The sequence below is a fragment of the Berghia stephanieae genome, chromosome 14 (genome assembly GCF_034508935.2).
Source record: "Berghia stephanieae isolate SIO BIC M18660-M18661 chromosome 14, UCSD_Bste_1.3, whole genome shotgun sequence".
NCBI lineage: Eukaryota > Metazoa > Mollusca > Gastropoda > Nudibranchia > Aeolidiidae > Berghia > Berghia stephanieae.
In genome coordinates, this window is record NC_088373.1 from 22405690 (window position 1) to 22418236 (window position 12547).

The 12547-nt window shown below is 37.8% G+C and overlaps 1 protein-coding gene across 2 annotated transcripts in view; it reads left to right on the forward strand.

Moving 5' to 3' along the window:
* The window catches only part of LOC144959981 (uncharacterized), a 66488-nt gene that overhangs the window by 37813 nt on the left and 16128 nt on the right, over nt 1-12547 (forward strand). For both annotated transcript variants that reach the window (XM_078892881.1, XM_078892882.1), the window contains exons 15-18: nt 1-133; nt 2253-2356; nt 4675-4806; nt 5430-5519. The exon at nt 1-133 is cut by the window's left edge and continues 22 nt beyond it. In XM_078892881.1, coding sequence (XP_078749007.1) covers nt 1-133; nt 2253-2356; nt 4675-4806; nt 5430-5519 — 459 coding nt within the window. The remainder of the gene's footprint in view (nt 134-2252; nt 2357-4674; nt 4807-5429; nt 5520-12547) is intronic.

Sequence of the window (12547 nt, forward strand, 5' to 3'; positions counted from 1 at the left end):
AGCAAGCGTCACACAGTAGCCGTTCCTAACTCTTTATCCAACATGCCAGAGGAGCTTCAACGGAAGCTTTCCTTACAACAGATACGAGGGAGGAGATCGACTGGTCTGCTCTCTCCAGAACCTCGTACTTCCCGTAAGTCGTGGGAAACAGCTCAGATTCTTTCATGTCAATGCAACCTCGGCTATGTGGTCTTGTGGTATGACACTCGCTCTTCGGATCGGAAGGTCTTGGGTTTGAGCCTTACTCGATGCTTAGTTGAGTCCTTGGAAAAGGCTCTTTACTCACATGAGTAACTGGCCCTTAACAGCGTTGTCTTTGTCCGAAAAAATTGTAAAACTGGCGACATGTCTCGTCCTACATGTTAAGTGTTGCTGTTGGCCAGGGACCCCTTGTAAAGCGCTTTGAGCATGTTTAGTGGATATTGCGCTATATAAAAAATGTCAATTTATATCTGTGTGAAATTGGTCTTTTGACTTTCCATGGTGAGTAGTAGGTTCTCGTCCTGTGTCTTCCTCTGTCTGTCTGTCTTTGTCGTTGAATAAAGTTATAGCGATACAAGGCTGCTACAAGCTGTGGACTGTAAAAAGTAATAAACAAAAATGAATAAAACCGCTTCAAAAAAGAACAGGAAAGATTTTTTTTTCAGAGAGGACCTAAAATCTGGAATTTAGTAATGTATTTATGTGTTTTGTTGTTGGCAGAAGAAGGGGTTTGAGCCCAAAACGTTCCGGGTTGTGTATTTTTTTTGCTGTATTTCATTTTTGTTTAATACTGAATAAAATGACATAGCTTTGTCCTGGTGCTGGCCGACGTACTTGTCTGACATGGAAATAGTGATATGTAAACTATTGGTTTTGAGAGATGACATTTTTTTCCCCTTGTAAATCATCGCTCTGTAATCTACTGGAATGGGTTTTGTTTTGAAATTTGTGTTTGATATGTATTGGAGCGTATTCCTCTTGGTGGGATCCTGTACTTGTCTTGATGGAACTTTATGGTTACCTAAAACTGTTTCAGCCCTAGAACTGACAGAGTGCTCAGATGCCCCAGACAAGGGCTTTCTAGCCTATATTCAGACATTTATTTTTAAAAAAAAGTTTTCAAGATATTGCCTTCAAATGTTGTGGGGTATAACTATCAATACTAGTGTTGAATGGATGAGGAAAAACAAAAAGAAACGTGTAAGATTTAAAACGTGAGATCATTTTGAAATGTGTCCTAGTATGAAGAAAAAGTAAAAAATCAGGGAAGGAGATGAAATAGGGGTTCCTGTTGTCAAATGGCCATAAAGTAATTGCAGTTTAATATGATAATGTAAAAATAAAATAATAATGTTATTGTTATTATGTGTAGTAAGATATCCTAACTCTATACTATTTGGGAAGAGCATTGATCAGCATGATGCTTGGTTGTGAAAGTGAAATATTTGCGGTAAACGGACATTTCACCATCTTGAAAACCTTACAGCGAGAGTGTGTCGAAAATGATGCATGCTTATCCACGCCATGCATGTTTGAATGAAACAATCTATTTATAGAACTTGTGGAAAACGATATGTCATTCATTCATGACTAATAAAAGTATTAGTCTGTGTTTCCAGAAAACTAGCCAATCAACAAGCAAACAGCAGTTTGAGTATAGTCTGTTATGGATATATCCGTGGTCAGGGCTAATGTGTAGTATCAGAAATCACAGATAAATCCGTGATCAGGGCTGTTTGAGTTGAACTCTAAGCACATTGATAGTACGCTCTTGGAATCGACTTCTGTTCCCTATTTCAACCAATCTCCAGAGTGGGTTACTGACCTCCCATCGTGTGCAGGAAGGTCACTTACTATGTTTTCTGTACCGTTTTCCAACTTTCATTCCTGTCTTCGTCTTGATTTTGTCCTTTCCTGTGTTGGAATCCCTGGCCAAGAGGGAAGCAGTCAAATGTTTACTTTATGGATATGGATAATTTTTTTCCTTGTAAATCATCTCTCCATTGTGTATTGGTTCTATTTATTGTTTTGAATGTACGATGTAAGCATTTGAATGTGTTCCTATTAGTGAGATTCTGTGCTAGTGTCTGGATGATACATTTAGGTGATCACAAATCACAAACTATACACTATCTTTCACACACACACACAAACCAGCACCACCCCCACCCTCCTTCTCACCCACACACACACATACATGCACCCTATGCCATTCATGTTCACCTGTTATAAACAAATTCTTACATATTTATTTATATATATATATACAGACCGTGATTCTTTCAAAGACGTCCACTCACTACACCTACCCAGTGAACGGTTTTCCCCGGTCAGGAGAGCTAGTGATGGATCGGCCATCTCTGGAAAACACCAGGTAAGGACATTGGATTGACAGGTCTTTTTTATCTTATACTCTATCACAGGTTATATTCGGTTTTTAAAAAATTGTTATACGCTGTCCTGGGTGGTGTTCCTGACCTCCCACATTGGGCAGGGAGGCACTTACTACGTCTTCTATCCCCCTATGTCTGGGTGGGGTTCCTGACCTCCCACATTGGGCAAGGAGGCACTTACTGTGTCTTCTATCCCCCTATGTGTGGGTGGGGTTCCTGACCTCCCACATTGGGCAGGGAGGCACTTACTACGTCTTCTATCCCCCTATGTCTGGGTGGGCTTCCTGACCTCCCACATTGGGCAGGGAGGCACTTACTGTGTCTTCTATCCCCCTATGTCTGGGTGGGGTTCCTGACCTCCCACATTGGGCAGGGAGGCACTTACTACGTCTTCTATCTCCCTATTTGTGTCAGTGCATGACATAACCAGTAGTGTCGGAAGGTGAAAGTTTTGGATTTGCATGTTTTTACATTTTCTGTAAGAATATGCTCACCAGAGCATTTTAATTTTTATTTGAGGTAAATCGGGTGATTTTTCATGAAGTTATGGTCAGATGTATGGTAAAGGTATCCAGCAACTTTTCTCAAATTTCATACTTTTTCAACTTGACTAGCTGTCAAATATATTTAGAAGTGAAATTAAGGTTTGATATTTCCCGAAGATGTACAGAAAGGGTTGATGTAATCATTTATGACAAGAACCTATTTTGATCAAAAATGACTTTCTAGATTCTAACTAACCTTGACAATATCTCAGTTTAAACCTTTTTACTATCCGACTAATTATGTCATTCACTGTAACATATCTGTTATCCAACATGCTTTCTGTCTTTGTCTTGGAATGGGATTACTTGGTTTTGTCCTGGCCCTAGCTGAATACCCTGGCTGGGAGGGAAACAGCCAAATGTATAATTAGTTTTGGGAGATGATATTTTTTTCCTTGTAAATTATCTCTCTGTTATGCACTGTATTATTTTTCCATTTACATATTTATGATTTATTAACAATTCAGTGTGTGTCTCTTGGCAGGGACCTGTGCTTGTGCTTGGATGAGACATTTAGTGATCTCAAACTAATTACACTGATAGTGTGCTCTTGGAATCTACATTTGTTCCCTATTTGAACCAATTCCCCTTTGTCTTGCTTGTTATTGGGTGCTTTAATTCTAATTCTATAACTTTTTACTATCTCATTTTCTTCCTTTTTACTGGCACTGATATGACCTAAATGTGTTGCAAGCGCCGTAAAACCATTACAAACAAACAGCTCCAGTTCACAGTGAAAATGCTTACAGTTTTGAAGAATATAAGCATTCAGTCCTCCCAACTTTTACACCTCTGTGGTGTAATGGTAGCATGTTTAACTCACTCAACCCTAACACCGCTATACCCGACTATATCCGTAGTTTACCCGGGTTACTTTTACCCAATGCCTATTTATTACATTTTTCTGAGACAAATTATGGAGGAGGAACAGATTATATCACAGCTAATGTTTTTAGTTTTTACATGTTAATGATAGTTGAATAAAATTATCTATATGTCCATACTCATTTTTAATACATTTTTTCAAATTTTGTAAAGTAGCAAAAATCTAAGGATTGAGTGAGTTAACTCACTCAATCCTAGAGATTTTTGCTACTTTTCAAAAATGTATTAAAAATGAGCATGTACATAGATAGTTTTATTCAACTATCATTAACATGTAAAAACTAAAAACAGTAGCTTTGATACTATGACTATAATTTGTCTCAGAAAAAAATGTAATAAAGAGGCATGGGGTAAAAATAACCCAGGAAAACTACGGATATAGTCGGTGTTAGGGTCTAGTGAGTTCACCAGTCATCAGGAGGTCTGGCTGTTTGGGAGGATTTCTTTCTTGTTTTTTTCTTTCCGATTTGTCTCGTCATTGTTTCATACACACCTTTTCAGAGTTTTATATTTTAAAATAAATTGAGCTTTTATAGAGCGCAATGTCCACGTAATGTGCTCAAAGCGCTTTACAAGGGGTCCCTGGCCAACAACAACATTTAACATCTTAGGACGGGGGGACTTGACGCCTGTTAGGCAATATTACAATTTTTTTCGGACAACAGAGACACTGCTGTTAACTGCCAGGTACTCATTTTACACCTGATTACGGTGAGAGAATGTGCGTAAAGAGCCTTCTCCAAGGACTCATCTACCGAGGCTCGAACCCAGGACCTTCCGATCAGAAAGCGAGTGTCATACCACGAGACCACATAGCCGCAATCTTCCACCGGTGCCTGCTCCCTAATGTGTCTGTTTGTCATCCACAGTCTTACCTAGAAAGTATTTACAACCAGACGGTGTCGCTTGGGCCTCACACTGTCCATTCCACCCCTGCTGGCTCCTCTCACAGCTCGGCCAGCTGTCTCAAACAGCTACATCTCGAATGTCAGGAGCTACAGGTAGGACCTTTCAAAACTAATCATGTGTAAATCTGGATACAAAAGCTAAGCTTATATAGAAAATAAAATAAAAAAAGAACAAAATACCAAATATCGAACATTTTGGGCTCAAATCCCTTCTTCAGCTAATAACAGAAGCAATTAAGATTTTAATACATCTCGTTAAATCCAGACAGGCGACAGAAAAGTTTAGGCCATCATATTTCCAGACAAGACTTGCAAATAACTTTTATGCCGTCTGTTTGAGTTTAATGTGATATTTTATTGGTAATGTAAATGTTGCTGCTCGAAGCTCGAAGAAATAAATAACAATGTGAAATTGAGTGTAAGCTTCAATTTAATTACGAAATCAGATAAAGTGGACAACAACAAATTACTATTCATCCTGTTTTGTTGATAAAGGGGAAACCTGAAACGTCCATGTTAACTGTTTTTGTATATTAAATTGAAGATTACATTCAATTTCACTATTGTTCTGTATTTTAGTGGTATGAAAATACAAAGTTGGCAGGAAAATCTTATTCTCAATTTTGAATCTCTTATTTCTTCCCCTTCCCACTTCCTCTCCTCCCCCCCCCCCCCCCCCCCCCCCCCCCCCATGATCCCTTGCCATTCCATTCCAGAAACAAACTGTGTCCCTGGGGGCTGATAAACAGGCAGAGCTACAACAACAACACTCTCGACATCGGTTACAACATCACCAGTCATTGCAGGTAATAGGCTTGAATCATTGGATGAGCTACTATTGTATGCTTGCCGTGTGTGTAACACTGACAAGAAAATCGCCTCGATTTAACTACTGCTGTCCCGCTGTACATGAGCAAGAATGCTTTTTAAAAATGTTTTGACCAGACAACTTTTTGACTTCGTACATCGATTTGTTTAACTAACCTTTAACTTGTCCAACACTAGTAAACCTGAAAGAATTGTTGACAACATGAGGCAGGGGGGGGGGGGTCGTTTTAGTAGATTGATACAAGAAGTAAACGTTTTCCGTCCAAAACGTAAATTGATGGGATTATTTTCCCAATGAATGTCAGTTTTGTCTTTGTTCAATGAATGACACTGTTTTCCTGTATTCTAGAATGAATGTAAACATTAAAGGAACATTTTATTTTCGCTTAATACATTCTCGATTGATCTGTATTTCGTGGATAATTTTTTTCTCTCCATTTTTTCGTTTGCCAAAAATTCAATGTGCACATTTCTATGTTGTTTTTTTTATGAATGTATCGTCGCAATGCTGTCAGCTGTGTTACTAAATTAGTTAATATTGTTTGGTGTGTGTGTTGACAACTAGCAGAAGCTTTCAAAGATTTTGATTTATCAGCTTTGGCTCTTGTTGATGTATTGAATTTCTCCTCCATTTTCTACCCTGATATGTGAAGTTCACCATGTACTGACTGACTAGCGTTTTTAGTCACTGACATTATATTTTTTCATATTCAACTTTCCTGTTTTTGTTCAGTTCACCATGTATTAACTTTTTGAGAAATGATTTGTTCCTTTTCATCCCATCCCTTCTTATTTCTTTCACTCAAGCTTTGTCTCTCACTCTTTCTCATCCTTTCTCTAGCAATTCAAAAAAAAAAAAAAAAAGAATTTAAACGAGATTTTAATCGCTGGAGAGGAAGTTTTGATTCCTCCCAACATTTTTTGTAGAGGTTAAAAAAAAAAAATCACCAAAAAATGCCCTCAACACTTTTATATAGAGCGCAATATCCACTAAACGTGCTCAGAGTGCTTTCCAAGGGGTCCCCAGCCAACAACAACACTTAACATGTAGGATGAGACAGGTCACCTGTTAGGCGATATTACAATTTTTCCAATTCCAAATAGTCAGGTCTGAGTGTCTGCTCCCCAATTAATGTATTTAAACACAAATGGGTCATTTTTAATGGCAAAAATAATGCCTCCTATTTTATAATTATAACCCCTGAAAACTGAATTTTTCCAATTTCAAATAGTCAGGTCTGAGTGTCTGCTCCCCAATTAATGTAGTTAAACACAAATGGGTCATTTTTAAGGGTAGTTATAATGTCAACTGTGTTATATAATCCCTGAAAACTACCAATTTTTCCAATTCCAAATAGTCAGGTCTGAATGTCTGCTCCCCAATTTGTCTCCCTTGAAGGACAACTTTCCTACCTTTAGATAATATAATTGTTGGCATTTCTACAAAAAATTTTTTTTTTAAAAATATCATTTGGCAGTTCCAGCCCTGCTTGCCCCTGCCTTCCGCCCTTTGTAGCATCAATTCCATTCATTATTTTCAATCTTCATTTCCACCATTCAGCCATTGCCCGTGAAATTCTGATATTTTCAAAAATAATAATGATGATAACAAGAAAAGAAAGAAAAAAAAGGGGTAGGGGGTGTGGGAAGGGGTTGGGGGGGGGGGGGGAATGTTGAAAAAAATGCTTTTAACTATTGTAAAATCCTTTGTAGCATCCTTCTATTCATTATTTTCATTCAGACATTCTTCAAAAATAAAATGATGATGACCAGAAAAAAAAAAAGCAGGGATGGGGAAAGGTGGGGGGGGGGGGGGGGGGGGGGGGGGGGGGGGGGGGGGGGGGGGGGGGGGGGGGGGGGGGGGGCAGGTTGAAGAGAGAAGTAAATAAAAAGAATGCTTTTAACTATTGTACAACAGGAGGTAAGTCGGAAAATTAATTACACTCCTTTCCCCGTTTCCCCATGTAATTACCTACCACACGTGATCAATGATCGTTTTGCCAGTTGTGCCAACAGAATACTGTCTTTGTGTGTTTGAAAGTTGGACGTGTCTTTGAGGGGGAGTTAATTATCCAGTGGTGACAAATTTCTATTTTTTGGGGTTTTTAAAAAAATATTTTCAAATTTCTATTTTCTGACGCTCTGATTCCACTTTTTGGAATGTGAAGGGTTGGCAGGTGTGCAGTCCTGCTGTTGCTACCGTATACACCTCTGTACTCCCCGCACAGCCACGTATTAATGCCTCTGTATTCAAAGCTGCTACTACTACCAGTACTTATACTACAACTACTTTCTACCAATCAAAATAGTTATTTAAATTTGTCATTATCATTGTCGTCTATAAAAAAATTATGCTTGCATAAGAAATATTAACGTCCACATCTTTATAATGTATGTTGTCATCATTATTATCATCATCATCATCATCGTCGTTGTCATCATCGTGATTTCCCCAGCCGTGCAATGCCATCCAACATCTCTGATAGAACATCCTGTCCTCCTCCCCATCCCCCCATCCCTGTCCTACTCATCCACCTTCAATGTTGTGACTCTTTGTCACCACAAACCATCACAGGTAAATTCCTACACCACTGGATTGATGAATTGATGGCTTGATTAATTAATGGATTGATCGATTGATCGGTTGATTGATGAAGTGACGTTCTGATTGATTGGGGGTAATAGACAGTGACAGGCGTGCCATCCAGCCAGTGTGTTGTGTGTTACTCCCCTTTGATTTTATGATTTAAGTGACGTGTTACTCCCCTTTGATTTTATTATTTAAGTGACGTGTTACTCCCCTTTGATTTTATTATTTAAGTGACGTGTTACTCCCCTTTGATTTTATTATTTAAGTGACGTGTTACTCCCCTTTGATTTTATTATTTAAGTGACGTGTTACTCCCCTTTGATTTTATTATTTAAGTGACGTAACAAGTTATGGCGACCCAACTAAATACAAGTTCAGTTCAGGGTGCAAGGGGAAGGTTAGAGGCATTGTTTTGGACTGGTTTATTTACAAAGACGAAGAATGAAAGGGTGTTAGAATATTTTTTTCTGAGTTTTTTTTTACTCAGAATTTTTAGATTTTCAACGTGTGAGAAACCAAACTCACTCTCGTCAATTATGCAAATGTTGGAAGAAATCAATAACACTGGCTGGGGTTCCTGACCTCCCATAGTGGGCATGGAGGCACTTGCTGTGTCTTCTATCCCCCTATATCTGTTTTCCAACTTTCTTTCTGTCTTTGTCTTGGAATGAGATTACTTGGTTTTGTCCTGGCCCTGGCTGGATACCCTGGCTGGAAGGGAAACAGTCAAATGTATAGTTGGGTTTTGGGAGATGATATTTTTTTCTCTTATAATCATCTCTGTTATGCATTGTATTATTTTTGTTTTACATATTGGTAAACATTTGAGTGTGTTCCTCTTAGCATGGACCTGTGCTTGTGTCTGGATGAGACTTTTAGGTGATCTCAAACTAAGTACATTGATAGTATGCTCTTGGAATCTACATCTGATCCCTTATTTGTTCCCAGTTCTCCTTTGTCTTACTTTCTCTTGGATGCTTTAATTGTAATTCTAGAACTTTTGACTATCCCATTTTCCTCCCTTTTATGGGTGCTGATATGACCTTAATGTGTTGCAAGCGTCGTAAAACCCTTAAAAACAAACACACAGACAAATCAATAACAAAAGAAATGAAATGAAATGTGAAATACGATTAGGTCTTTTAGTGTCTCATTCGTTGTGTTCTGTTGACAAAGGGGAAATCCAATACGTCCATATCATCTAACGAAGATTCCATTCCATTTGACTAGTCGTATTGGAAAGATGTATATTATAAATACCTCTCCTCTCCCCCCCCCCCCCCCCCCCCCCCCCCAAAGGTTATGTCATGTAGTTCCATATCTGAAGCAGACGTCGGAGGTCATCTTCCGCCAAGCTGATCTCGCTCTTGCCAATTCTATTAAAGCAACGCCACCTTTCTTAGCTTCATCTGTCCAAGTTCTTATCCCTTTCAAATTCAAATAAGTTATTCTTTGTCTTCCTCTTATTCTTTTTCCATTCATCTTTCCAGTCAAGGCGAGTACTTCCAAACCAGGGTGGCGGATAATGTGTCCCAATAGATAATTTAAAAAAATAAATAATTAATTAAAAAGCAAACACCAAAACAAACACGAGTATGTAATGGTTGTCATGACATCCCCAATTCTTATAGAGAGGGGTGTACCAGTACTAAGGTCTCCCATACACAACTATTCCCCCGTCTTCTAATTTAGATTTGGATGTTTCACTTAAGTCGTCATATTTGATTTTATCAGATCATCTGATTATTGAAATATTTTTATTTTAAACCATAAAAGCCAAAAGATAAAACCTTTCCCGAAATGGGTCGGTTAGTCAATCAATCAATCAATCAATCGGCCATTCCCTTCATCCATCAGTTGATACATAGTGTCATCCATTCAATCCATGTATTCATAATGTATCCACATCTAACAAGAATTTTGGTGATCGGTATTTTAGTCTTGAGTTGTGTAGATTATGGATCATTTTTATGGCACTTAACTAACTCCTCTCTCTCTCTCTCTCTCTCTCTCTCTCTCTCTCTCTCTCTCTCTCTCTCTCTCTCTCTCTCTCTCTCTCTCTCTCTCTCTCTCTCTCTCTCTCTCTCTCTCTCTCTCTCTCTTCTCTCTTCTCTCTCTCTCTCTCTCTCTCTCTCTCTCTCTCTCTCTCTCTCTCTCTCTCTCTCTCTCTCTCTCTCTCTCTCTCTCTCTCTCTCTCTCTCTCTCTCTCTCCCCACCCCCCCACCTCCCCCGTAGCATTTAGTTTTAGTTGCTTAGTTTCTTTCTCTTTTATAGCGGGTGGTTGGATGGGAGCATCACCCTTGAATCATATACCTATGATGTTCGCATGGGTGTACGATCCGATAGTGATGTCGTTTCTTCTTCTCTTTACTAGCCTATCCTGCTTCTTTGGTTTGTGATTGTATTTTTGACAGGGGATATTTTTTTTTTTCTGTAAATCTTCTGCCTGTTTGTTCTTGGTTATTTATAATTTAGCTTATGATATCTTTAGGTTATGATTTTGATTTACATTTGTACTATTTTGTTAGATTGCTTGTTTTTTTGTTTCAGCGGTCTCTCATATAACCTCAATTGTGTTGGAAGAGACCTAAAGCAACAACAAACAAACAAACAAATCTCTTTTATATTTCTAAAACTTTGATTTATTATAATTTTATTTATTTATTAATTTGAATTTTTTTTTTGTTTTTTGTTTTTGTGTTTGTGTGTTTCTTTTCTTGGATTTTTATTGTATTCAGTTCCATTTTTCTCATGTACATTTCACGCATTATGAAACAAAAAGTTTTAAAGTGCTAAGTGAACCCCCAATCAATCTCAAGAATATAGTAAGTTAAATTTGGCTGTACAACAAATCAATACAAAAACAACACGTTTTGGCCCTTGGCCTTTATTAGTGGACTGACAAGAGGAAATGATCGTTTTATGTACGGAAAACCATCGTTTTTGGAAACAAAAGGTACTTCATCCTTTTCAGCCACTTCCTTGGTTTTTCACGATATCCCGCTTTGTCCGATCATTTTGCTGCTAACTTTTCATTCACTTTTCGTTTCAGCAAATCTTTCTATAAATGATCTGTGAGGAAATGACTAAATTCAAATTATCAAATTACTAAAAATTGACGTAAAAATGACTAAATTTGAAGTTTGCAATTTGGCAGGTCTGTTGTAATGCGCATTAGGATGTCACTTTTTAGCTCTTTGGAAAGTTGGTGACTATGAGATTTGTTGATGGCCCAAATGTGGCAGAGATTTGTTGATGGCCCAAATGTGGCATGAGATTTGTTGATGGCCCAAATGTGGCATGAGATTTGTTGATGGCCCAAATGTGGCATGAGATTTGTTGATGGCCCAGATGTGGCATGAGATTTGTTGATGGCCCAAATGTGGCATGAGATTTGTTGATGGCCTAGATGTGGCATGAGATTTGTTGATGGCCCAAATGTGACATGAGATTTGTTGATGGCCCAAATGTGGCATGAGATTTGTTGATGGCCCAAATGTGACATGAGGTTTGTTGATGGCCCAAATGTGACATGAGATTTGTTGATGGCCCAAATGTGACATGAGATTTGTTGATGGCCCAAATGTGGCATTAGATTTGTTGATGGCCCAAATTTGGCATGAGATTTGTTGATGGCCCAAATATGACATGAGATTTGTTGATGGCCCAAATGTGGCATGAGATTTGTTGATGGCCCAAATGTGACATGAGATTTGTTGATGGCCCAAATGTGACATGAGATTTGTTGATGGCCCAAATGTGACATGAGATTTGTTGGTGGCCCAAATGTGGCATGAGATTTGTTGATGGCCCAAATGTGACATGAGATTTGTTGATGGCCCAAATGTGGCATGACATTTGTTGATGGCCCAAATGTGGCCAAATTCAGATTTTAAATCCTGCAGGTCCGGATGTTTTAAATGAAAATTATTGAAGAAAAAGAAAAATACTTTTAAGAAAATGACACAAAAGTCAACATTTGTTATCGTTAATTTACACAACTTCTCAAGTTGATTAACTTAGGTTAACTATAAACACCTTGTCTTTGGTAGTCAAATCGGAATATTACTGCTAATGCGTATAGCGGAAGACAGCTGTATAATGAGTTCAAGCAGAAGCGAGTTGGTTACTCGACTGGCTGAAGATATTTTTTTCTATGTTATTTACGTGTGATTTGCTTTCACTTTTATTTTCCAGGCTCTGTTTTTTTTATCGATTTTTTTTCTCTGTTCTTTTTGTTTTTTTGTTTTTAATTTTTTTTTCTTTTTCTTTTCATCCCCTTTTTTCTTTCTATACATATATATATATATATATATATATATATATATATATATATATATATATATATATATATATATATATATATATTTTTTTTTTTTTTTTTTTTTTTTTTTTTTTTTTTAAATTATTTTTTTA